The 27,899-nt window shown below is 43.9% G+C and overlaps 1 protein-coding gene across 8 annotated transcripts in view; it reads left to right on the top strand.

Moving 5' to 3' along the window:
- Nucleotides 1–27,899, top strand: part of CNTN4 (contactin 4) — a 262,223-nt gene that overhangs the window by 112,345 nt on the left and 121,979 nt on the right. For 5 of the 8 annotated variants that reach the window (XM_021409696.1, XM_021409698.1, XM_021409699.1 and 2 more), the window contains exons 3-4: nt 22,657–22,753; nt 23,040–23,178. In XM_021409696.1, coding sequence (XP_021265371.1) covers nt 23,124–23,178 — 55 coding nt within the window. In that variant the 5' untranslated portion in view covers nt 22,657–22,753; nt 23,040–23,123. The remainder of the gene's footprint in view (nt 1–22,656; nt 22,754–23,039; nt 23,179–27,899) is intronic. The other 3 variants (XM_021409697.1, XM_021409700.1, XM_021409695.1) reach the window with 1 other exon arrangement.

Below are 27,899 nucleotides of genomic sequence, written 5' to 3' on the forward strand. Positions count from 1 at the left end.
GTGGTGCAGTGTGTGATTTCATGCTTTATTGTTCCTCAAGCTGTTCAGTTTACAAGGAAAAAGTATTTTTCATTCTCCTAGCTGCTAGCTTTGCCAACGCAACGTGAGCTCTGAAGCTCAAGCTGTGATTGTTCTGGCTTGTACATTTTCATTGGTAATAAAGAATCCACAGGGTGAATTCCTCTGTTTCCCCTGCGAAGCACCACGATCTTCTGGGATTTCACAGGCAAAACTGAGCAGGGAATAGCAGCCCCAGAAGGACGAGAGCCATCAGAGAAAGGCCACGAGTTTGGGAAAGCATCCATTTAGACTTGTGCAAAGAGGAGCATCGCTGAACAAGAGGTGAAAACATAATTAAAACATGAAAACAGAGGAAGTTTTCTGAGGTGGATTTACAGAACTGAAGGATGTTATCTCAAGGTGATGGTGACAGCTTTGTAGCTTGGGTGCTTTCAGTGAAATGGTGGAAAGAAGATAGAATTCTTCCTCGCTGGAGATAGTTCAGGCATTTGGAAAACATTGATTTAGAAAATAGCCATATATTTAGGATATTTTAAAGTCTACTAGATTTCTTTTTTTAAGTAGGACGGCTTTGTTCTCCTTTCTTTGATGTTTTTTCAAGAACACAGTATTCCAAAATTCCTTTTTCTGAGATGTGAATTGTTTCAATACCTATTTGTATATATCCTTATATATAGTTTAAAAATTAATATAAGTTCATGGTTCTGGCTTGTTCTGTCTACACTCGTCTTCTTTTCATCTTCTCGTATTTGCAGTCTCTGTAAGGCATTCAGTCTTGCATTCCACATTAACCTGTGCAAAACTGAAAACAAACAGTGGTGGAAAGTTTTCAGCACTGTGTTTTAAAATTAGTGCTGCTCAGAGACATGAAATGAAAGATGCTATAGGAAAACACAGTTAGAATTATGGGCAACTACAGATTAGGGCTCATTTGTCTGCACATCTGTGGATGTGGAGTCAGTCTGGGTTCATTCAAAGCCTGTCTGGAGGAAAAGTGATAGCGTCATGCAAACACCAACGGAACGAATGTTTGTAGATGTAAAAGGGCTTTTGCTGCCCCAGGAGGAAAGCAGAGATGTCTAGGAGGGAACGTGTCCACAAGCAGGAGCGCACCGAGACCTCGCTCAGTGCTCCTTTCATTGATGTGAGGGCATCTCAGCCAGATTTGACCCTGTAACATTTCAGTTGCCTTTTTGTTGGGGAGATTTAACGCAGATCTGGGTGTGTATAGGGAATTTTAGTGCAATTAGCGTCTTCGTTTCAATGCCTTCTTGCAGTGCAAGGAAAACGGTGACAAAAGGGTGACGTTGCAGGCAGCCCAGGGGCTGGTGGCCACCTCCCTGTGGCTCTGTGTGGGGAAATGCTTCACAAAACGCACTGATAGGGAGAACCTTGATAAACCCTGGGTAAATATGGAATAACATGGAAAACATGGTTCTCCAAAGATACTCAAAGTACTTTCCGCATCTTAAATTTTCAGGTGCTAGAATTAAATCTAGTCGTAGTAGTAAAGGTGGAAACAAAGTTGGAGGGAGATCTTACTTCTTAAAAACATGGATTTAATGGCTTCAGGACCCCGAACTGCAACATCTTTCATTATCTCCCTGGAAAGTAACTCCTGTAATGAAGTGATTACAGGGATGTTAGAGCAAAAATACTGCAGGATCAGAAATAGCAGTAGTGAGTGTAAGATCTTACCATTAGGCTCATTCTGAGTAATACAATCATTTTTAATGCTATCAGGAATGATGTAATTCAACCATTTATTCCTTAAGTAAAAAATATCACTTTGAAGTTTTAAAAACTGCCTGATGTCTGCCAGCATTTGCATGACTGAATTTTGCATGGTTACCACAGAGTGGTTAAAAGAAGGGCTTGTATTTTCACATCTGCCAGTATGACTTACGAAACAAGCATTAAATTTTAAGTTTTTGGGGTTGGAGGTTCAGGAATTGTCATGAATACAGGATTAGAGTTCTCCAAATCACAAAGGTAGCTTCACTCCATCTATTGGCTGGATTGAATCATGAGCCAAATTCTATAATTCTTACTCAGATCTCATTACAATCTAGGAAAATACTTAGTTAGGAAAACTGCAGGTTCTTGCTTTTCCACATCTAACTGCAGCCGTGACTCAAACCCTTGCTTGTTAGGAACCTTTCCTACCGGATTCTGTGAGAAACGTTACAAAAAAAAGGCAGAGTGATACAAGATGAATTGGCAAATCTCAACAGGAGTGCATGTCTGCGCAGTGTATATGGCTGAAATGAAAATAGGAGGCAGCTTTTGGCAGACAGTCAGAGGAATTTCTCACTAGTGAAGAAGCAGCATACAGGTAGGACTGGTTACATCTTTCTGTTGAAAATGATGTCTCCTTTTATTCTACTTTGTTCCGTAAAGAATGAACCCAAAATGCAGAGGGTCAGCTCGTGGCATTTGGTTTTGGAGGCTGCCTTGGCTCATCCAACCCTTTCAGTTTCATCTTCTCTCTCATCATCCGTGTACTTTGCCAATTAAAAGACCCAAAGCAATTAAACTGTCTATAATTATCCATGATATCACATTGGCTTTCTGGGCATTAGCCAAACAGCACATTTAACAATCACTTACACTTCAAATACCGTAATCAGCAATTATCTAAAATGCATAGTCTTAACAATTAGCAATTCAAGGTCTTGTTTGCTTGAGAAAGTGAGCACAAGTAATTCCATGGCATAGTGACTTCCCTTTCATGCACAATTACAGAGTATGTGGGAGGTAGTATAAACCCCAACTTTGAAACCAGTGCATTCACTTCAGCTGCAGTAGAAGTGGCTTCTAGGAGTGAGGGAAACAACTGACTACCACAATATTATTTAAATTGAGTGTGGGCACCGTCGCTGGTATGAGATAGTTTGGAATTCATAGATAAAAAAGCACAATAAATAATGCAAAAAATACAAGGCATTCATCTTAGTGTTGACATCGTGAGGCTTGCTGACTTACATTAGCCTTTGTTTGGCGTGCAGCTTTGTTTTGTTTTCAGATTGTTTCCCTGTTACAGAATGAACACGAGCGGGGTGAAAGAAATCAACTTTCTTGTTTCCATGGGATAACGAGCCGCTTATCCTAACAAGTCAATATTTACTGATAATCTTAGAAATGTTATTTGTTCAAGTCTTAATGGAAGAAAAATATAGGTAATGTTAAAAGAATGAGCGTTGCCAAGCATCACTGCTCTGTCTTCGATGACTTTGATCCATTTGGTAAGTCATCAAGGATGTAAGAGCAGATAAATATACCCTTTCATGACTGTCAGCTCTGTATGGAGTAAAATAACGTATAGGGTGATTTTCCTTCGTATTCTAAACCTAAGTGTTTTTTCTGTGAATCCTGCAGTACAATTTTTTTACTCATACAGCTTATGCTTTGTTGATAGCTCTCATCTTTTATGGGAAAACTTGCTGAAGTTGAGTAATTAAGTTATTCTTGACTTCTCTTGTTTGCTGGTGATGACTTAGCTGAGTCATAAAAACAAGAAGGATTGTACTTGGAAAGTTTTCCTGTATGTGCTCCTCCTAGCAAGAAATTCCTTAATGACACTTACAACAAAAAAACCATCACGGAATGGGATCTGGCGCTTGAGTTATTATTTCCACACCCTCAGCCTCACTGAGCTGAAGTGGTCCGGGGTGGATCCTTCTGCTGGGGAGAACATGCGTATCAGCAGGTGCTTGTGTTTCAGGGTGCTGCATGAGGCCTTTGTCTCTCTTTGCTTTTAAAATCTGGTTTGAAATCTGCCCTAACTCACAGGGCTCTAGGACCCGAGTACCCTCCTGAAGCGGACACGGTGCCATGAGCGCTTCCAGCCCTCCTGTCCTTGCTGCAGCAGAAGTTGGTTTAGGGGAAGGCTTCACCTTCAGGAAGGGAATTACCTTTTGGAGTGATGCATCCAGTGCTTGGGTGCGATGCTTCTGATGGAAGAACATCACGCAAAGGGTGTTCAACCTCTGCAGCACCCAGCAGGGTTAACCACCTTTGGTTGGGCCTGCGTTGACAGGAGTGGGTCCTTCCTTCTGTCTGAGCTCCCCAGTGCTACCTCAGTGTTCTCATAGCAGAAGCGTTCATTCCTCTGTACCATCTTCGAAGAGAAGGAGTTTAAAACATTATTGTTTGGGGAAATTGTGTTTTGTTCCTCAGATTTCAACATTTTCCTTTGAATCACTTAGTGTAGTTTTTCTTTTTTCCCCCTGACAGTGTTCTGCTCCTGCTTTGTTGATCTCTCTATACATTGGAATGATTTAATAATGAATACACGGTTTCTTTTCAGTAGTTGTTTACTGTATTACAGCGTAATCTACTTTGAACAGATCTTTGAGACCTCACGCAATTTCAAGTTACAAGGCTTCCCTTCTCGGGTAGCCTGTCTCCAAGGGAATCCATCCCAACTGGGATGAGCAGAGCCAGGAGGAATCATTTGCTAATTGCCACCAGCATGTAGAAACAAACACGAGTCACAGGGCCCCGCAGTGAATCCAACCCAGAGGACAATTTAAAAGGTTTATGTGATTACTACCAAAATGAGGACTGAATGCAACTTACGGGCAATTAAAGTCTTTATTTCTGTTTTATTACTGAATAAATACTTGAGAATTTTTTTATGTGCTTCACTTCTTGCATGCTCTTGGGGTCTATTTGTTAATGTGGCTGGGATGTACAAGACCTCCTTAATTAACCTGTTTTTGTGTGCATCTCTGAGTTTCTGTGAAATATGTGCACTGACAGCTATGTAACAATAGTGGAAGTAGAAATGACAGATTTGTAAGCACTGGCCGATTAAAAAAAAAATGTTCAAGAAATGCAGTTTTTGAGTTATTGGGCCAGGCTTCTCTGTAAATTGGAATTCAGTTCATTTAATTGAATTCAATGGATCTATGGCAATTTACATAAAGTTATAATAAAAGCACGGTTATCTCCCAAAAAGGTGCGGTTTCAGAATATAATTTTTAAAATGGAATAATATAATTTTTAATTTACAATAACTGAACGCAGAAATATCTAATTGACATGCAAACAACATCGAAATGTGTTCTGTTCTCACTTACAAGGAATTTGGTATGCAGTAATTCCAGGTTGGTTATGAATATTGTGTGGGAGCGAGATGTTGGTCTGTTGTCTATCGCTTTTCATCATCTTCATCCCAGTCCCTTCCCGCACCTCAGGGCTCCGATTTACTGCAGTTAATATTGCATTAAGTAAATATTGCTTTTGCTCGAGCCCTCGAAGTCGTTTCCCTAGAAGACCACTGGCCCTTCTTCCACCTGGGAATGGTTGGATGGATCTTGGTGTCCGCTGGCTCAGGGATGGGAGCTGCTGGTGCCCCCCAGGTGTTGCCCTCCCATAAATCTGCTTCCTCACTTCTCCGCAATGATTTTTCACCGTTGATTTGATGTACGTGTTGGTGTAGTTATTACAGTTCCGATAGAGTGTTTGGCACCCAGGGATGTGTGGAGAGGGTTCAAGTACAGTCTTTACAGATTCATAAAGTGCCATGGGAGAAGAATCTGCTTACTTTAATAATAAATGTGGCAATTACATATTTGTTACATTGACCTTATGAGCTACTGGCTTTGAGGCTTAAATAAAACATGCATAAAGCAATAAACCTGCAGTGTATATCGGAGAGAGGCAGCTCTATAGCTGCCCTTACTGCAATTTTAAAAAATAAATGAAAAAATTGTAAGGGTGCATGAGGATATTTCCTATTGGCGCCTTTGAGAGGAGGCGGCTTTACGAAGAGCATTGTCCCCAGAGTTTAACCCTGCAAGGAACAGAGGTCCGTCTTTCTGTGCTCACTGCGGGTCACAGCCCTCGCTGCAGCCTATGAGCACGTCCATGCCTCTGGTTGGGGCTGGCACTGAGAGCTGCTCCCTCTCCCCGGGGGCAGAGCTGCAGGAGCTGAGCTGGGCTGGGCTGCAGCAGGAGACGGGGACGAGCGCTGTGCATCCTGTGAGCACGGGGATGAGCTGGGTGCTGCCGCTCTCCTGGATCAAACTGGTGAGGCAGAGCAGTGCTCGGAGCTTGCTGTTTCCTCTGCCTTTTTTTTTTTTTTTCCATGCATGTGATCAATTAATTTAAGAAAATCAGCTGTTCTTTAGACCAAATGCTTTCCATGGAAGTTAAAGATATTGTCACGTAGCGTGGCACAGCAATGCCTCAGAGCTGAGCATCGATAAAACTCTTCAAGAGCGAGCTGAGCAGTTCAGCCAGGTACATGGGGGATAAAAGGAGAACAAAAATGATTCCTGGGAAGCAGAATGTTTCTCTGCTGGGATGTAGAAATGCCTTGTTGGCGCAGCAGCTGGGCACTAGAACTGACCATGTGCCTCCTGCACAGAGCTGGCTTAGATGGGTGGAAGAGTGAAGCCCGTGGTGCCTTTGCCAGGCTTACACCTTTGGATGCGTTTGTGACTCGCTGACAGAGTGCCAGCAGTGTTGATTTATTTCATTTGGATGCTGAAAAGTGAGTTGAGAGAAGCATTTCTTTGCCCAGGAAAACTTCACTTTGTTCCCTACCAACTCCGAAATTGTAGTTGCGTGATAGATGGCCAAGACGTGAGGGATTGGCTTTCAGTCTTACAGATAGCTCCAGGTGCCTGGGTGACCTTATCATTGTAAACTCAGAGCAACTGCAGTTGCTTACAAAGATGCATTAAAACCAATGCTGCACGGGAAGAGTTCTCTCTGCACTTCTGTAGTGCCCATCAGTGGCTGAGGGCTGGACCACATGCCAGGTTCTTGCCCTGGTGCTTGCTTCAGCTCTGTCTGACCAACTGCACGAGTCAGTACCTCTAATACCAGCCTGCGATGTGGGTGCTGCTGTGGTTTCGCAAGGCCGTGCAATTTGGAAGCGGTAGCAGTGACATTTCAGATTGATAACAGCCTATATCCAGGTGTATGGATTTTTTGGATATTGCAGGATGTTAGTAAATGTCACTCTGGTTTCATATGCTTTTGTAATGCAGTTGTTTAAATGGTCTGCCTTTGGACTTGACTTTTTTTTCTGGCTGGAGCTCAGAGCCCAGGAGTGCTCCGAAGTTGTTCTTGAAGAGGGCCAGAGCAGTTGTATGTTCCATGGTGCCATGGATGCTACATAAAAAGGCAGGTTTTTTTTTTTTCTTACGCTGAATGGACAGTAAGTCTCAAAGCAGAGAAGACCTCAGGCTGGGAAGTACGGAAGTGCCTCACCAGTGAGGACAGAGGATATTCTCATTGGATTGGACTGAGAACAGCAAAGGAAACAGCAACAACAGTGGGTCACCAAGTACTGCGGATATTCCTGCAGCCGAGGAATAAAAGGGAACAGGATAAGGAACAGGTAACATGCACCAAGCAGAGATGACGAAATATCAATGCGGTGTTAGGTCCATACCTGGGGGAGTTAGCATCCTGCTCTCCAGAGGTGCACTGGGTTTTTGTTATGTAGCGTTCTGCTTTCATGGGAAGCTGTAAGCCTCAATTAAGCATGCGCGGTGAGTATGTTTAGCTTTGTTGTTTTCAGCATTTTTCCCTAATTGAAAGAAGAGCTTGCCCTCGTTTCAGAACAAAAGGCATCCCTGAAGAGTGCTGGTTGTGAAAGGGCTGATGTGAACATTGTCGTGGCAATGGATTTTCTTAGTGATGTTGTAATTCAGCATTTCTATAACGATGGTAAGCAGGCACAGGAAGAGAACTGTGGCGCTGCTTCAGCACGCATCACACAGCAAAAGAAACAACCCGCTTAGTAACGTGCCAGGCTTTGGCTTATATGTACATGTTTCTTATGTAAAGCACAAATAAATAAATAAACCCATGCACAGGTTTTGCTTTTGCATTAGAAGTGCTTTTGTCTTGGTGCTGAAGCTTGACCAAACTTACCTAGCACAGCTAAGCAAAACTTGTTTTATTTTGCTGCTGTAAGTAGTGTGAGCTCTCTAAGTACTCTTGTTATCCCCACACTGGCCTTGCATCACTTTCAACAGAAAATGCATGCTGGTTTTGATGCTAGAATGAGCTGTGGGGCAGCATCTCCTCCCTTCCTGGCTCACCCCAAAGTACAAAAATACCGAATTCTAGTAGCCTCGTGCAGTTGTGGATGGAGAAAAAGTTGAAATGTGGTGGAAAACTTTGGGGGACCAGAAAGCAAAACGATCAGCTTTGTACTCGAGTAGACTGTAAAGCTGTTTAACGAGAGGTTTCTTTAAAGACTGTGTAGAATCACTGGCTTTCTTAAGCTACTAAAGGACATAATGGGAACGCAGTGTTTTCTGTATGCTTTAAATGCTTTATTGCACGTAACTTGTGTCATTTTGTTGCCAAGAGTGATAGATATCATTTCAGGTTTCCTCTGCTTCAGATTATTTTTGGCAGCGTCATTTCTGATTAAACTCATAGGGTATAATGTATTGAACCACGAAATAGTTAAATTTTTTATGAGCTCAATGGAAGTCCTATTGCTTTTGGGTTTCGAAGTATCAATATCTTAGCTGAACAAGTCAGATCTAATTAAGAAAAAGCACCGATGCAAGATCTGCCCTATTTTATTGCATTCTTTCTCTCTAAGAAACATACATCCAAACTAAAGCAAAGCATGTTTCCAGCCAGCCAGGCTCTACTGTGCAGAGCGCAGAGGTGACAAATCTTTGATTTCTATAAGCTGTTAATTCCTTAGCTGCAATTTTATGTATTGACTTCAGCATCACACGTTTGGCTTTAAACCAACGAATCGGAGGATTTTTGAACGTTCAGCTCAATGCTGCTTAGTTAATAGTTCCGATGGCGTAGCAGACAGCTTTATTGTATGGTATGAGGCAAGCTATAAATCACAGGTAAGCCCTGCCCGTATCTATTGCACAGAAAGCCTTTGTTAGAGTTCTGTTCGCTACAATTAAAAGGCACTTATTCTCAAGGAACCTATAAAGTAGTTTTGCTTATAAAGCAAAGGGCTGCACCGACATCAGCCTGGTTTGGAGGAAGGGAAATCAATGATTTAATGTTGAGAGGGAAGCATCAGAAGGATACCAAAGAAATAAAGTCTCTTTCATGGCAAGATGTAAGATGCTGCGCTGTAGACTTTAAAGGAGATGGCAGAATTTACAGAAGCCAACTATCCCCGGCAGTTGGCAAACAAAGCAAAGACAACAAATTTAAGACTTGCCAGAAGGAAACCCTATATCAAGGGACAGGAATTCGAGTGCTCTGCGAAGGAGATGTAAATAAGGCAGTAGATGTCTAAGAGGACTGTGGTCAGATGAAGCACAGAGGGACAGCTTCGCGCTGCGGAGGGAAGGTGTGTGGACAAACATCGTGTGTGAGCGCTGCGAGGAATTTGGGAATGGCTGTCGTGCGCACTGGTAAGTTACAGGATGAACAATTAGGAAACCTGAGTAGTTTATAGCATGAACAGATACTTAAAAGTCGCCTTTAGCTGATGTTTGATGCCTAACCACATTAATAACGTCTCTGTGTGAGCTAAAATTACATAATAAAAAGCAAATGTTTGTGTTTTGTAGTAAGTGGCATCATTCAGCCTAGAGAGGGGTGCAAGGATGTGGATGATCTTTGTTGTACTTCTGTGGAGGTGTTTGCTTTGTAGAGGTCAGTAAACAGCAAGAAATGACGCACACAAAGTAGGCTTTCCAAGCGTGGCAACTTCCCGTTATGGCTGCAAGGGAGACGTGCAGTCCTTGTGGCAGAGAAGGACATGATTCTCGGATTCCCTTTCGGATCTTTTGGGCATTCAGATGTGTGGAAGGGTTCAGTTCTTTGCTGTTCTCGTGGTGTGCTTACTGCAAAGGACGGCTGTGGTGGACGGGCACCCTCTCTGTCCTGTTCCTTTTAGGGAAACCTTCTCTGTTGGTTTGTTTAATTGTTTTTCATAAGGAAGCACCTGGTCTGGCAAGCTTGTAGACCATGAAAAACCAAACCAAACAGATGTGTATATTGCAGCTAGTCACACTAGCAAGGGGGAAAGCAGCTTGATGTTAACAGTAACCGATACACTACTCCATAACTGCAGAGGATGTGTCAGACGTTGCATTCGTGATGGCAGATCTTATAAAATTACTTTGGTTTTTTCGGCAGTTTTCATCTTTGTGGGTTATAGTGTGAAATTTGGGGCGAAGCTCATACACTAACCTAGATTTTCATCTGGAGCATTGACTCAGGACTATCCGATATTGTCGTCTGTGAATTGTTTGTGAGGCAGTTGGTATAATACGTGAAAGACCAGAGAAAGCCTACAAAGGGCTTCCTGAATTCTTCGCTCCTGTAAAACCCAGCAGTTGTAGTTAATGAGAAGTCCCCCAGCTGTCTGGGAGCATTCCGTCACCAGAGGAGAGAGATGACATTGGAGGGAAGACAACAGGGTGGCTGCTGAGTTGTGCAGGATCAGCACTGATGCTGGAAATACTGCAGGGCTTCCTCGTTTGCGCACGGTGTTGTCTTTACAGCATGGCACAGAATGCAAGTCAGACATCTGGCATTCAGTGTTAGGCCATAGGAGTACTATGAGTTGAGTTGAAAATGCTGTGAACGGTGGAATTAGGGCAGTTATTGGTTTTGTAAACGCTGCTGCAAGAGCAGTGTGTCTATTTAAACACGGAAGGTTTTGTTTTTCTTATCCTGACATGTGCAGTTTCTGGTTTACATGCTTCTATTCTTTGTTAAATGATGGGAGACCCGGCCTCATCAGTGAGTCAGTTTATGACAGGCCTTAAGCTGTGAAGTTCAGCATTTGGGCCTGCCTTCCTCCATGTGAAAGGATTTCGTTCTAAAAAGGTGGAGATTTTTTTTTCTCAAAATGGATTTAGAAAAAGGTTCATAAAATCAAAGCTTTGTTACAGAGCAAGAGACTCTGCATGGTGCTATTTCTTTGTGGAAAGACATTTCTGAAATCTTTGGATACCTTAATTTTTCAAATGCAGTTCCTTCTGTAAGTTAGATGTCTGGTTCACATCCCACTGATTTTATGAATAATTCTGGGACAATCTTCGTATCTTTTGCAAGTGGGGCATGAGAGCCTAATCGGGTTAAATGGCTGGTGGGTTGCCCTGTGTATAAATTATGGATTCGAGGAGCTGCGATGAAGTTGTGCATCTTTAGCTGACTCTGTGCATACTCACCCCCTGCTCTCAGGTGAAGAATGATAGAGAGTCATTAAATCATGATGGCATTTACAGGAATGGAAACATCAGAGGCAGCCGGGTGGCTTCATCCCAGCCTGAAGGAAGTAATTAAAACTCTCTGCAGAGGCTGAGAAGTGCCAGCGCCCCGTGAAGTAGCAGGGAAGGTAGGGTTTTTGCCCAAACAGATTTGATCCCTATAGAATTAGGTTTGCTGCTGATGTTAACATATCCCATTGAAAATACCAGAAGTTGGTTAGTTTATGTAAGCTGGGTTCTAGCCCATGCTATTGAAGATGGAAGTATGCTATCTGGCTGATTCTTAATAGCTTGACAGACTCCTGATTATACTGAAGGTCTCTTCCTGGTATCAAATTGAAGAAGTCTTTCCAAGTTAAAGATCCATACATGAGGGTTAACAAGGCTTTTGCATTATCCAGACACAGTAACAGTGAAGCAGCCTTAAGTATCAATTGATTTAGAATATCTTTTAACGTTACATCAATATTAGGGTTTAGTGTGATTCTCCCACAAGAAATCTACAAATTGATCTCTGATCTTGATACCAAGCACTGCAGTTTCTTTCCACGTGTTGCCTGGCTGTTCCATGTGCTAAGCTACGCGTAAGCATAATCATATAAATTGTCTTTAGCAAGCACGTTTGGCTATCTCACCCGCACTCTGCTCCCTAATCCATCCTTTATATTGTTGTCCCCCACGTCCTGAGCCTTAGAACAGCTGGAAGCATCATTTTTATTACACTTGAAACAAAAATCCTTTTCTTCCAAATATGCCTATCGCATTTCTTAAAAATGAATCAAGAGGATGAAAAGTAAATAAACTGGCTTACTCGGAGATGCAAAAAAAGATATTTGTTCTTAAGAGAATCCCAGGTTTGAAGTATATTTTCTTACATCCCATCACAGCTAAAGATATAAATTTGGGGAATTAAGTTTTCCATCATTTTACTGTGTTACGCACACCTGAGTATAGATTTTTCACTTTCCTGGGATGTCAGATATAATCTGCTCTGTGTGTTACAGAAGTGCAGCATATTGCAAAGAACACATATTAGTTGTCATTTCCTTTCTCAGAAGTTTTGTGCAGTTCAGTTTGACCACTGTCCATCTGTTGAGCCGAATGCTTCCCTAACTCCCACTCCCAATGGCTGCATGTGGCTTGTGTGCTAGCATAGCTCTGGTCATGGAGAGAAGAAAAAGTGCTGAGCTGTTTAGAGCCCAACTTCCAGATGCGGCATGCAAAGGTTATTGGGTGGGATGTAATGAAAGCATTTGGTGGTTTTGAATCATCCCTTCGTTTTGGGTGCCTACTCGTGCACCTCCTGCTCCTTGGGCTGCCAGAAGATTGCTTTCTAATAAAATCTGTCCCTAACATGCACTCATCTTTCAGAGAAGGAGATGGGCAGAATTGACTTTGTGAGGTTTGAGGGCACATTTTGCACAAGAAATGGGTCAGCGCTCAAAATACTACAGTAAAATAATTTGGGGGTGTGACTGGGGGGTGTTATTTCGTGGTTCAGAAGAAAGTTGTTTTTCGCCACTCGATTAGCTCCGCTCTGCCCTCCTGTTCTGCACCAGTAAGGTGACAGCTTCTATTCTTTAAAGTGTACGAATTTTGTGAATCTTTTCTGTACTGTGTGTGGCAAAGCTAATCAATATGGTAATTTGAATTCTCAGTCAGGGGTGAAATTCTTACCATCTATCATGTTTATATTCATGCTCTAGAAATGTAGGCCATAGGAGGACACTAGAGGGAGAAGTGCTGCAGTAGCTTGCGGGGCTCACGCCGCGTCCCAGCTGTCACCTGATCTGTCCCTGTACTGCATCAGGGAATTCAGCTTACTACCTGATGTTGTTAATGAGCAGGCGTTAAGGGTGCTTGCACATGAGCATAGGGCATGGATCTGGCTCTTCTATTTATTGTATTGGCACAGCGGCTGCTGTTGTCCTACTGTTGGCTTGGACGCCCCGTCTAACAATTCCAGACTTCTGCAAAGTCGGCTGGCAGGGCAGACTTGGAGAAACCCTGTCAGTTAGTAAGAAGGAATGTCTGTAGCCCCATGCATCTGAAGCCACGGGTTGTGTTTGCAGTGAGGAGCATTCTCTGTGGCTGGGGATGGAGCATGCAAGGTCAGCACCTCTGAGCCAGGGCAGCACTTGGCACTGCACTGAGCACGGCAGCATCGCCTCGGGGCAGAGCAAAATGATCCTGCAGGCTGTCTTTGTAACAAACTTAACACATAGGTCACGATTCGTGGAAGTTGCCTGGGTTTTTGAATGTCCTCATTTAAATTCTTGTCTGCGTGGATTTCTTTTTAATTGTTTTCGTGAACTTAGTTGAATGAACATTTCTCTGAATGAAGACGGGGAAGCAACCACGGTCATGTGTTCGTCATCACAAACAGCAGGCATTTCCCATCTGGATTTAAAAGCAGACAGATCTCAGTAGCATTAATAGTTCCTTGTACGGAGTTTAATATTCTTACAAACTCAGAAGTCTGAGGGCTGCTTGGCTTGAGAACTTCTGCACAAGTGAGCAGACAGAAGGCACAGACAGATAAACTAAGGAGCGTATAAAAATAGTGGCTTTATGGGCTGAAACTAAATATTTTTATATCTCCAACCTCAAAACAATGCGGTCTTGTGATTAGCACTCAGTAGTGAGTCCTGCTGTGCCTTCACGGTGATTTTATTTTTCTCATGCACAGTGATAAAGAAAGAAAAGATTTTTCCTGCTGTGTTTGTAACTATCAGCTCCGTTTCTCTGCCTTCTGTCTGGTGTTTTCAGGCAAACCACAGCCTTCCTGGACTCATCCTTCCACTGCAGAGACTAAAATCAGCCTATGTGCATTGCTTATAGCATCACAGCCCCAGCCGTATCTCTGCTTATCTCCTGGCTCACATGGAGCCATTGAGCCAGTTCTTGTGCAAGCAGCACTTTGATTGAAATATTTATCTTTCTCCTGTTTTATCTGCAGCTTCTAGCTTACTTTGGGTATTTCATAGAGTTCCCTTGGCAGCGTGGTGGCTGTAAAGTACCGGGGAATGTAATGGTTGTGTGTTTAGCTGCTGCTTTAATTAAAGTAAAAGTGAAATAAGGGCTCCTTGTTATATTTTGGTGAAGGTTTATAATGTAAATGGTTGTTTCTCATGAGGTATCCTGCGCATAGAACTGATTTAACTGACGAATTCTATGATGCATGTATTTATTACGTTACATCATTTCTTCTTATGGTGCCACTTTTACTAATATTTCCACCGTGGTCTTATCCAAAGCCCATTGGAGCTGATGGGCTTCTATTACCTCAATGATCTATTCTGTCTGTACGTCAGGCCATAAAATGGGCTATTTCTGCTCTCTAGTTCTAGCTACTTGTCATTGCTTTAACTGTCTTAACAGGAGATAAATTAACACCCCACTGTTGTAACTTAAATTGTAGAGTTTAAGTTTTATTGTTTGCAGTAAATCTTTATCCAGCTATTCAAAAATCGCTCTAATTGTGTAACTATATGGGTCTGTCTTCCTTGCCCAGAGCTGGAGCCTCTATCCAGTCTATGAAGCTAAAGTAGATGAATTTTTTACTCGAATGTTTTTTTTATCTCTTTCTCAGCCTTAATGTTCTAATTCCATACTCCTTTGCTTCCCGTTTTATTTGAACTATTTATTTTCTACTTGGGATGTGTTAAAGACACTGTCCCAGAAACTCCCAGAAACCACTAAGAAGTTTTATCAAATACTGTGTGTATTAAATTTGAGCTGACAGATCCATCTACGCAAAACAAGAGGTGTAAGATAGTGACTGTAGCTGGAGAAGAGCTGGCACAGAGATGAGGCACAGATGAGGGCTGAAACGCTGACAATTAAAACTGGAGGAGATACTAAAAGGGGGTTTAATAGGCAGTAAAAAGGAATGTTGTGACTGCAGCACTAGGATGCATGGTGTATATTTAATTCTGTAGCTGGCTGGGCCTATCTGCAAGCTGGCAAGAGATGAACTTTTGCCACCTCTTCAGAGAATAGGCTCAGTTGGGTGTGAATTCATCCTGTTTTTCATACCAACTCCATCTGTGCAAGGTGGGAGAGGAACCTGCTGCTCAGGGAACAGCTTATAAAAGAGAGGCGTGAAATCTCTATGCTGAAGCTGTCTTGGGTGTCAAAGACACTGTACTGCATGTGCACGGAGGCCCAGCCCCTCACTGCTCCCCAGGACTGGGCTCTGTCCTGGGATGGAGGAGTGGGGCTGCATCAGGCCTTTGGTGGCTGGGGAAGGCGAGCGGCTGGGAGAGGAGCCAGGAGCCCCACTGCGTCCGCTGCTGTGCGGAGCCCTAAGCCAGGGATAACATGAACACGCGTTTCTGTTCCTTGCTTTTTGAAGCTGTTATACATAAATCAATGCTGCAGTCAAGTTTGCAAACCTTATTTCCTTTCATCTGTTTCCTATGACAAGAAAACGGAGGGATTAGCATGATATCTCAATAAATCCTCCCTCTGCCGTCCCGCCGTTCCTGCATTGCCACACGGCTCAGATCATTTGACATCGTTATCCACTGCAGAGCTGGGTCTCGTTCTGTCTGGCCATGGAGTTGTTTCCTCCAGTAACTGATAGCGTGGACTGAGAGCAGAACTGGGCACGGTGCCCCCTCCCCCTGCATTCCCCCCACCAGCTGCTCTCTGCTTCCCCCCAGCAGCCTGTGGCTATGAGGAGCACGCAGCCAGGCTTTGTTTTTTTTTCTCTTAGTAGGAGCCAGTGCTTCATGCAAGGATGTCTTTAAACAAATACGCTGCTTCTGTGAAAAATGGCAGAGGCAGAAAAAGGCGGCAATATCACATAATCTGCATAGTCAATATAAGCAAATGCAAGCGTGTTTTCAGCCCTCTAATAGGGGATCATAAACATGCAGGGTTTTATGGCATTCAGCTGAAGAATAGCTCCCGTAAATTACACGCGGTGCAATTTCTTTGTTTTCCTTCTGAAGTTTATTTCCTTTTATGTGTAGTAATTAAATCGGAGCAGAAAGATTGCATTATGGAGTGTGTAGCATAATAGCAGTGATTGCACAGAGGTGTCACCGGGGTCACTGCGCGATGCTTGGCCTGGGGTGGTCTGTCAGCCCTGAGGTGGGTCTGGGTGCTGCTGCCCTCCCCTTACCTAGGGGGCAAGTCTGAGGCTCTCAAAGCATCTTCTGCAGAGATTCGGTGTCCCAGGAGCTCCGAGGTGCAAAGCAGCTCAGGGCTGTCCCCAGCCCTCTGCTCTGCAGTGTAGACGGGGTCTGGGCCAGGGGCTTCTGGTGACCACAGCCTTTGGTTCTAACCTCAGACCTGCTGCGGTGCCCGTGGCAGTTGTTTTCATCTGCATTTTTCTGCAGTTACGAGGTTTGGAAATCACTAATGATGTTCCCATGCGCTACGAGTTTGATGTGTTGTCTTCTGTTATAGCCTATGTATTCCCTGAGTTCCACCTCAGACCAACCCCCACTAACATCATGGCCTGAGCAGCAGCAGCGCGCACTTTCTCTCTGCTCCAAACCATAGGGATTTGGCTTCTCGAGCTGCTCCCTGCAGCGGATGGATCCTTCCAGCCTTCAAGGCGTCCTCTTGGCTGCTTGCTTGCTGGGCTGGGTGGGTGTGCACTGTGAGGGGCATGGACAGCTCTCTTTAGTACAGAGTGAAGATCTGAGCCGTTCCAGTTAACTGATGTCAATGCTAAATTACCCTTTCTGTAGGAAAACTAGTCCTCCACTTACCTGCTTTCCTGCTAGTTTTCATGGGGAGCAGCTTGCTTTGCTATGAAACAAACACCTTGAGGTGTTGAGCTATTTGATAGCAAAATATCACAAATAGGGTTCTGACCCAGATGCATCTTTAGATTTGCAAAGGGAATGGTGATTTCAGTATTTTCTGTCGCAAGGAAAACTCCAGGGGACGTGCAGGAGGAGTTCTGTGCCTTTGCTGGACATCTGGGAGGAAAAGCAGGTCAGGACTCTGTAAACACCCTTATTTCACTGTATTACCTCACTGCGTGGGTTCCTCAGTTTCACACTAACAGCCAAGCATTTGGCTTCGCACCATAAGCTGTGCCTTCTTACATAACCGTGGTGAGAAATCGAGCACCGAAAATAGGCTGCAGCTGGCAGGAGAACTGCGGAGTTCAGCCCGAGGGCATGGCCAGGGCATCAGCACTGCCTTTGGAAACGTGGAAATAAAACTTCGGGATTGGTATCAGAAACGGCACTCCAGGCCAAGTGCTCCTCATCGTGGGTGTGTGCCCAGTGCTTGGTTCCCCTCCTGGACCTCCTGCAAATAAAACTTTCTTTGCTGTCCTGAAAGCTAGCATCCTGTGCAGAGTTGATTTGTGCCTTGCTGTAGAAGACGGCTGCTTGTTTTGAACTTCCCAAACCCTGCACTGAAAACCTTTCTCTGCATGGGGCCGGGAGCTGAGGGGTTCTGGGCACGCTCCAGGATGAACAGCGCTGTCTGCAGTGAGTGGTTTTGATATATCCCTCCCATGGAAAAGGTGGAACTATAGAAAGTGATCCCTAATGAACGCCAGCGCCTTTAATTGAGGTTTGCCTTTAGTCACCTGGATCTCCTTACCTGGAGCTGCTGGTTTATGCTTATAAATGATTCATGTTTCACAGGCAATTCATGGGGGCAAGGGACAAGAATGAGGGTTCTAATAGGGTGCTGTGTGGTAATTAGTGACTCGTAATTAAAAGGCTTTAATTACTGCCATTTTTTCATCGGTGGTGATTTGCACTCGGAAGCAGGAGATGCTGTGCAGCAGGGAATAGCCGTGTTTGGCATAGATCGCTGCTTCCCTGACGCTGCTGCTGCCGGGGCTGTGTGGGCAACACTGCAACTCAGCAATACATTGAAAGAGCATCTGAATTCTGACTAGTATCTCCAGAGTTTCTAGACAGCATTTAAGCCACGCATGTGTATCTGTATAAGGCCAGGAGGCAAATTGCTCGTAAGAGCTGATGAGCTAACAAGTCAGGAAGGGCTGGTGGCAGCAGTGCGCACCTGGTGCTCGATGGGCGAGGAGGGCTGCCCTGCCTGGCACAGCTGGCCACAGCTGGGTGGGTTTTGGAGGAGACAAAGTCACCCCCTGCTGACATCCAGGCAGGGCAGCAGAAAGTACGTTGAAGTGCTAGGGGCTGTGATTCACTGCGTGGGACGCTTACTGAGTTGTTCCTTCGGCGATCTTTGCTGATGCTGTTAGAAGAACGTTGGCTGTCTGGATGTGGTTGGTGTCATCAGGGCACACGTGAGCGGCTGTGCTTGGTCTGGCAGGTGCCGGTGTGCCCGTGCTGCATCCCCACGTGCCTTGTGGTCCTCCCAGGGGACAGCTGAGCTCTGCTTGCTGTGTGCCAGGAGAGGAGGGCTCGGGCGCAGCGTGCAGCACAGAGCCTGACAAATACAAATGAGAGGAGCGAGCTGGGAGCGCGTCTGCTGAGGGGCCGCAGCTTCCTGGGTAGAGTGAAATGAAATCTCTGTCTTATGAGTGGGAGTAAATGCCCAGGGGACAAAACAGAATGTAACAACTGACGTTGCTTTTTCTCAGTCTTCTTATTAGATAATTAATTTCTTGAAGCGTTTCATCCCCATTTCTCATAGGCACATCTCAGAAGCATGGTGTATGTATGCCGATTGTTTTATCGTGCACATTACGCCTGTGTATGTTTCCTAATACACGAATTGTGTATAAGCACAGCTCCAGAAGGCATTATTTCAGCAAAGCAGCTTGAGATGGATCAGGAAACGCAGCGCAAGATGCTCTCGTTTCCCCTCGTTCCCCTGGACACCCTTTGAATTCCCTTTTCCTCTCCCTGTGCGAAAGGGCCGCTCCTGGAAGGCCAGTATTTATCTCAGGGCTCATAACAACAGCTGTCACAAAGGAACTGAGTGGTGAAAAATCCAGCGATGTGCACATGAAAAACAGTCTTACCCCAAAGACTGGGACTTCATGGGGACATCTTTTAGGCACCTTCTGTATCTGGATGCTCAGTTTTGCAGGTCTCTGGCTGTCTGCTAAAGGGAGCCTGTGCTAATCCAGGCTGGTTGTGGCAGCACCTCGCTCTGCTCTCTTTTTGCACCAAGCATGAAGGGTAGTTTTATAATCCTGCATTCCAGTTTAAAAAGATTGGTAATGCTTTGGAAGCTGGGACAGGGCAGGTGCTGCTGCATCCACTGACAGCTCCTGTGCTGGTGCTCGGGGTGCTTTGTGCTTACCTCTGGCTCTTTGTTTAGGTGATTAAAAGATGCCTGTTGCTGTCTGTATGTGCAGCATGCTTCATTAACAGTGATTTATTTTGGAGTTTCACAGAATTGGCACTGTGTAGTGCACTGGTGTGCAGAAGGAAAACGTGAGCTGGTTGCTGAGGCTTCCTGCTGCTGCTGCAGTGCTTTGGGGTCAGAGAAAAGTTTGGAAAGTTTTCCTTCAGAATATTCTGGGAGCTCGTGCAGTCCAGGGTGGGCTCTTACCATTCTGCTAAAGGCTGCAGCAGAGCAAGAGAACGGAGTTCCATCTAAAGGATGTTTTTCAGCAGTTGAATGCATCCTTATGCCTTAGCCTTATTTTTTTGTTACATTTTCATTTTATTTGTTCAGAAGTGCTACTCATTAAAAATGCCAATGAAATTACTGGCGACAAGCCTTGTCTCTGCAGAGAAATTAGAACCGTAGAATCATTAAGGTTGGAACAGACTGCTATGATCACCAAGGCCAACCATCCCCACCACAACCACTGACTCAGCCTCAGTTGCCACATCTTCCCCTTTCCGTGCACACGCGTTTTTTTCCTCTCACGCTTTGTTACAGTCAGAATTCTTAGAGTAAACTTTCTTCATCAAAATCCAATTACAGACAGAGGTGCCTTGCAAAAGAATTTGTAATGGATGCATTGCTGAAAGTAAAGTTAGGAAGACAGCTGCATGTGTGCATTGCTTTCACATGTTCTGATGGGATGCGCTTCCAAAGTGCACGCACTTCTCATTTCTGTCTTTTTAAAAATAAGGCTGAAAATGCATCCACTTCTTTCTGGAAATAGAATATTTTGAAGCACTTCAGAAGCGAAGCAAAACCCCCTGGGATTTTATAGTCAGAAAACATTTAGAAATGGGAAGGATCTGTTCAATTATATATCTTTTGCTCATGAACAAGTGCTGCGTTGCCCAAAGTTGTTACCATTAAAAAAAACGTGTTTCAACATTTTTCTTTACAGAGGCTTCAACAATGAGCCTACTGATATGAATAGCAGCTATGTTTACAGGAAAATATTTTTGAGATTGGAGTCATTCACATGTGAAATGGGGAGCTATCATGAGAAACAAAAATGCAGCAGCATCTTGAATACCGCTGTATTTTAACCTTAGGAAAATATTTGTAATGGTGATCATCTAATTTACTTTTCGCTATTCTTTATGGTAAGAGAGGCATCATTTCTCCTTGGGAAACTTCCCGTACCACACTGGTGTGTGTTGTGGTAACGTTAGGATACCTGATTTTTTCTTTCTTTGAAGGACATCCGTGACCCTCTGATGTCTGCTGGTTCTGTGGAGCATATTTGAACAACCGAGTAGTAGGGAAGACTTCCAGTCTTTTTAGTTGGCTTAATTATTAACTCTGCTGAGTACTAAAATGTATATTTTTAGCATAGCTTTTATTTTTGTCTGAAAGTAAGACCCAATGACTGTGCGAAATCATCCTGGGAAGAAAGAAAGAGCCTGCTATTTTTAATACCCTTATAAGCCGAAAACTAATTTACATTAATACTTTGGAAATGTTTTGTATTAGTTTTTAAAATGCTTAGAGAAGCATGATTTCCTGAGTAGAATATAAAGCAGTTTGCAGAAAGCTGTGAATAGGAAAGGTGTAAGCAGGCAGAGCGCTGCAGCCTTCCCCTGAGGGCTGGGGCATCAGGAGCAGCAGCAGGGAGCAGTAAGGGGGTGAAGACTGAGGATTTTCTTGCAGGGACAGAAAAGCAGGGAATGAAACAGGCAAGCCAGCAACCCTGGGGAGAAGAGGAGCACAAGGAATCTACAAACAGGACTGCCTTCTCCATGGCCCTCCACAAAGAACCGGTTCCTCATCTCCATTGCCTCTCCAGAAGCATTGCCCTCAAAGCCTGTGGAATAAATGGAGGCATGTTGCTCAGCTGGGGCCAGATGCAGTGTTTTATATTCCTGGTGGTGCTGGCCGGCCTTCCTGCAGGCTGGCAGGTCTGTGCCGCTTTCTGTGGGGTCCTGACAGCGGATTAAGTTGATAAGTGCTGTACCTCTTGTGTTTTTAATTAGGTATCAATGGTTGTAAGTGATTGTTCTGTTTCAGTCCCAGGTAGCTTATTGCAGGAAGGAGAGTATCCATAAAGCATTGCACTGCAGTGTAATGAAGAGCAGCCTTTTAAGTGACACAATGGGCTTATTGATGGGAATAGTACATGGGAAAACAAGGGCACGTAAGAATTCCAGCAGCTGCTGGTGAATGTAGGATTTATCTCCAGTCTCACTGAAGTGAGTGTAGCACCGAAAGCTGCTTGCCTTTGGTAGAAGTCTCCCATAGGGGTGCAGTTGTAACCAACAGAATTTGATGCGGAGAGCGGAAAGAATTTGTACGTGTGTGCAGACTACAGAGGGCAAGCAAATACATTTTTTGAGTTCCCTATAAACACAGGGTAACTGCTTAACTTTATAAATCAATATGAAGGTCTGTGATGGCATTTTCCTAGAAAAATTAATAATTAATGCTCTAATCACTCACTTAAGATGTTATTAGTTTCCATTGATTAGGCCTTCCTGCTCACCCCAGCTAGCCTAATCAGTCTGCGTGAGAAGAGATGAATATACTCAATTAATCTCTACCCTCTTCAAAATTGCATCAGAAGATAGATTCTTAGTCTTCTCAGGGCATTCAACCCGACTTTATTAGAGGAATCCTATCAATTTTATCTCACAAAAGCAAGCGGAGACCTTTAATGATAGCCCTTCACATGCTATTAGTCATGCAGTTTGTCTTGTAAGCACGAAGGCCCCTTAACTTCCAGCCTTCAGTGATATAAATAAGTTATAAGAATGTGTGTCTGGCTTGATTTATTTATTTTTTAATATTTAAATGCTTGCTCTGGAAAAGGTTTCTTTCACAAGAGAGACATTTTTTTGCCCTTGCGTTGCGCTGTGGGGATATGTTGCAGTGATGAGCAGAACATCTTCAGATTCCCTGCTCAAAATTGCAACTGCGTACAATTTGTAATACAGAGAGTGAGCAAAAGATCGGGGTTCACCAGGAGATGTTTGAAAGTACTTTTGAAGATTTCCAGGACAACAAAGAGAGGAGATGAGAAACACATTCCCCTGTCCTGAGCAGGATGAGAACCCTGCTTAGCAAGCATTGCTTTGAGAGGTGGTCTCCTTCACCCAAGGGTAGTATTTGTGGAGAGAAGCGAGAGTGATTCTTAGAACTTTCTTCTTAACTGTAGTTTACAGAGTTAACTAATTACACCAGAGAGGCAATGAGTGAATCTGCTGTCAAGAAAATGGAGAGATGGCAGAAGAGTCAGCAAAGCCCAGTGCAAGGTACAGATCTGGGTTTGCATCCTGAGCTGGTGTCCACTGCACCTGGAGCTTTGTGGAGTTGGTTTCCTCTGCAGGTTTCTGTGCATCTCTCCTGACAAGCTTCTTTTCCTCTTCTTCACGCTGATGCTCATCTTGCTACTTCTCAGAATGATTTCAATTTTTAATGTTTTTAAAAGTTTCTTTCTTAATCTTAAGATGTGATTTCCCTGGAATGAAAAGTAAACTTTCAACAAATGGAAGGAGCAACAATCGTAGGTCTCCTTGTAATCTCTTTTCTCTTTTACAGATTAAAAGTGGCCTAAAATTTCCAGGGAGCCTGGTTCTCTCCTGCAGTTCCTGAATTTGTCTCCTCTGCCCTGGAAAGCTGAAGATGAGGTTGCTATGGGAGCTGCTCGTGCTGCAATCATTCATGGTGTGCCTTGCAGGTAAAGCATTGCTTTAAAACTTTCAATTTAAAGATGGTGCTGTAGTTTGCACCAGGGCAAAAGTTTGCTGCGTGTTACATGCCAAGGACAAAATGGCAAAACAAGCCTTAGCTCCATGGCTGGTATTACTAAAAGTTGCTGCTCAGATCCCACCAATGCTCTCAGCCAGCTGAACAGTATCAGCCCAGCAAAGGGTCTTTGTTTCAGAGCTCTGCTCTACCCATCTCCCAATCCAAGCCGCTGTTGACAAACATTGTTTTCTCACGTTCAGTGCTAAGTATTTCAATGCCCAATTAAACCTACGTATAGCTTTAAATCCCATTAAAGCAGTGTTATGAGGAGTGTTACAGCTAAGAACACACTTCATTTAACAAATAATTAGAATAACATATTTCATCAATAAAACCTTCTTCTGGAGCTGTCCGTATTTAATGTTTTTTTTTTCCCCCGGAGAGTTGCACTGTTTTGAGCAAAATAAAATTTCTGAACTGTGTGCCATTTTTCTGTAGCTGAAACAGTTCCTGAAGACATCTTGGGTTTACAAAGGGCCAGCAAAGCTCACGCCAGGCAGGCAGCTCTGCTTCCATGGGCTCTGCCACTGCTGTGGTTCTCTGACATGTTTTGTTCTGAGTGGGGGCTGTCAGATTTTAATTAATGTATATGTCACCTTGGTGTTCATCTTGTTTGTTCTAATTTATCTGCTGCTTCACACTCAATGTTTTGTTTAGTAACTTGGGTGCATTTTCTATGTGGACATTGTCAGGGCCCTGTTTCAGCATTAGGTACTAACAAACTACTTCTAATAGTGTTTACTTTCTTTTGCTTAGCTCTACTGAACACAGAGGCGCTTTTATTCCGGTACATATTGGCTCCTATTTTTGAAATTTGGTTCCAAATCTTCCTAAATGTGCTATGACAATTTGTGAGCTGGCAGAAAATTGGATGCAGAGAGATTCTGCAATGCAGTGCCACCGCTGCCTGGGAGGTGTAACCCTCCAGAAGTTATGCTGCGGGAGCACAGAAAGCCAGAGCCTTTATTACAGGCAAATAAACAAAACTGTGGAAAAACAAAAGCATGGAAGATACTTTTGTACTGTAATTTCTATGTTTGAGGCATCTGTTGCAGAAATTCTAAGGTCAGCAAAATGAAAGCTTCCGCAGAACGTGCGGCAGCATTTCTTCTCATCTTTGCCAGGTGTTGAATATCCTCCTAGCGTGACATCAGTCTCCTATTACTTTCTGAGCTCTGGCAAGAGGCATCCCAGATGCTCAGCGCAAGTTGTACAGTGGGTGGTTAGTGAGGAGGTGGTTTTGTTTTGCAGAAGGTGCAGCAGAGTGGTGGTCAGGCCTGCACCTCCTGCTGAGCGTGTGGACCCCGGGGGGCGGCCTTGTGTGGCACGGTGCGGCTGGTCGGCCCGCAGGGCCTAGTGGCATGGCTGTGACGTGCAGGGCAACCTGACAGGAAATTTCCTGCTTTTCATGACTTACACAAATCTTTGCCTCGTTACCTTCCTGTAGCAATGAGTTTCACCGTTGAAGTCTTATTGGCATGTTAATGAGCTGCAGTCCTGCTCGAAAAAAAGTGTTACCCGTGCGAGTGTGCATGTGCATGTTTTATAACGTGATTTAACCTGTGAAGATCCACGCAGGTTCTGGCAGAGGGTGAAAGAGCCCGGCAGCCCTTGAGAAGCGCTTCTGCTTTGCTGGCATGGCCTGCTCTCCTGCCCAGCCTTGCAGGCTCTGCTCTCTGCCCTTGCGCTTGTTCTCGCCCTTTACCCACAGAGATCTCTGCTCAACACAAGCAAGGCTCTCCCTCCTTTCTTCTTAGCATGTAAACACAACAGTTTCAATAAGCCAGTTGCTCTTGCAGCCCCTTAATGATGCTTCTGTTTCCACAAGTTTGGTTTGTCAAAGGGAAGGCGCAGTGGCAGCTGTATCTGCTCCAAACAGGGCGACTGAAGCGGTTTCAGAAACACAAGCCAAAACACAGGATCAAGTGTTTGTTGTATCCCCGTTTGAATGCATACGAAAATGCTGCTCTTGCTGTCTGCTGGCACGGCTTCTGCAGGAGGCTTCTGGGCTGTGGAGGCCCTTGTTTGCCACTGATCACAAGGGCTGTGATCTGTGTGGTGGGATCTGTGACCCCTCCAAAGCAGTGGCTGTGTTGGTCATTTCTGGCGGGCTTCTGGTGGCCCTTGGTGCCTCAGTGCAGGTGGCAGGATAGCCCAGCGGCACCCAGCTTCCTTCTGCAGATCCAGGGACAGCCTCATATTTCTCAATATCAAATTCTGTATATTCTTTGTTAGGGTAAAATGAAAGCATTGTTTCAGCTGTTATCTCTTGAAAAATACCATTTCCTAATTTAGAACTAAGCACAAGAAGCAGAAGTCAGAAGAAGAGCTTATTTTCAATGAGGTTTTTTACAGAACTGTTTTTGAATAGGAAAGTATTCTCGTAAGACTGCCTGTCCAGGCATTCTTTCTCCTTTTGTCAGATGCTGATACAGCATAGCCAAATGCATCAGCAGTGGTTCAGGCCAGACTATTTAGAGCATGGCTATGTAATTCTTGGGGAAAAAAAGGAATTGGTATTAAAGCGCATTCCACTGTTGCACAAAAATCACTGTAATTTATATCAGTTCAGCTTGAGAAAGGAACTGGCTTTAATGAGCAAATGTGTGTGTGAGAAAACTTACTGTGCACTGCATATATACTCACAAAGTGTCTCACTCTAATAAAGTACTATATTTTCAGACTTCCAAATTTCAGAACAATACAAGGCCTAAGTTAGTGTAGACACTGATCGTATACTACACCAACAGGAAACATGAAATAATGTGTAATCAGCAGGGCCAGTCTACATCAAATGCAGGGTGATTTTTCCGGAAATGTTGGTGAAGAAATGTCTAGTTCCCATTGAGTTCCAGTGAGATCTGGGCATCCCTCTCTGTTACAAATTAAAACTCAAAGTTCCTACAAAGATGAACATTTACAAGCCAGTTTGAATGCATGCATCTATCCAAACAGATGTAGGTTATGTACAAAAGAAATTCTGCTAAATTTCATGTCTGAATATAAATAATTAGACCAAGAAGTAGTTGTACATTTTGAATGCTGGTCTTCTGTAAATGATACGGCAATTCAATTTGTTCAGCGCTTTTTTCTGATGCTGCGTAGTTCCCATGACTAGCGCTTTGATGTTAGCCAGAAAGTGATTAATCTGTTGCAGCTCTATAATTAATTAATTTATATTTTGGTCAGTTCTGCAGCGCTTTGCATTTCTGTACCCGACTGCCTAATTACTGTTTGCACAGCACTTGGAATAGATAAAGTCCTCAATGACTCCTGTTAATACTGCTTCTCCAACACGACACAGCCCTTGGCTTCTTGGCTCTTGGAAAGCTGTCACTGAAGTTCATGGGAGGTTTATGCAGATGAGATCAGGCTCATCCTTAATACTTTGAGGTTTTTTCTGAGTTACTTGAGGTTTTTGCTCACCCAGCTCCTGTATTTTCAAGTGGCTTAGAAAGAAGTCAGACAGGAGAGCAGTACGTGCCAGCTGTATGGGTTTTCTACTGAAAGTGAAATACTTATTGACATTTATCATATAACCTTACCATCTCAGTGAACATATTATTGGAGATCAGTGCTGTGAGTGCACCAGTAAGAAAGCTGTCTAAAAACGTGCTTTACATTGCCCCTGTGAGGAGGTGCAGAACAGGTATTCCTGAACAGGCATTTGGGCGGGTGCTTCCTGCGATAAAAGGAATTTTCTGGAATAAAAGACTCCTGTCCATCTCAGCTAGGGTAGACTGCTGCCAGGTAAAGAGAGCAGTAAGTGATGGGGCTCCAGGGGAGACAGGCATGGTTTGTCCTCTGTGATTTCCAAAGTCTTAGTGCCAGAACAAACACCTGAATGTTTGCAAACCTTGGCTTCCATGTATGACTGGGTGCTTCCATTGCAGGAGAGCCAGGGAGGTGGGAGGAAGGCTGGGTGACCCCAAGCAGCATAGGGTCAAGGTAATCCCTTTGCTCAGAGGTTATGTGGTGAATAGCATGGTCTGTTATATATGCTTTGTAAATGTGCCCCAAAATTCTTTATTAGCAAATTCTGTTAATCTTTCAGCAGTCATCAAACTCAATTTCATCCATCTTTTGTTGACATGTCTGTTAACAGTATAAGTAAAACCAGGGCTCCAGTGTGAAGTGAAGCTTCCCAACGCTCTTAAAGCCTCAGGCTGAGTCTGATATCAACTTGACCCATGTCCCAAGTGTTACTGCCTCTTGAATGTGGTTGATTTGTGTTGTGTTCTCATCATGTCAACGGACAATTTTGCAATAGACGAAAATTGTTCTGTAGCTAATGGGATGTGCTGCTGTAAAAGTTGTTGTTTTCATGGTAAGAACGACTTGTAAGCGCTGAAGCAAAGACCACGAGCATTACAGTTTGGCATAGAGAACATTTGGTAGTTGGGGTTCCTGAAAGATGCAGTAGAGGTGATAGTGGAGCTGGCACAAGTCTGTTCTGAGCACTTAGGCTGGAGTCCTCCCAAGGAAAGTCCTTCTTCCCTTGTGCTTTCTGTTGCTAAGTAGAGTTCCAGTGCCTTTAACTCGTGCCAGAACAATCTAGCATTCCTCTAACGTCAGGGAAAAGCTATGCAAGCTCTATGAACATGCTTCAGGGAGAGATTTCAAAGAGAAAAGGGTGCAAGCTCGTGCCTG

Source organism: Numida meleagris, chromosome 11 (genome assembly GCF_002078875.1).
Source record: "Numida meleagris isolate 19003 breed g44 Domestic line chromosome 11, NumMel1.0, whole genome shotgun sequence".
Classification (NCBI taxonomy): domain Eukaryota; kingdom Metazoa; phylum Chordata; class Aves; order Galliformes; family Numididae; genus Numida; species Numida meleagris.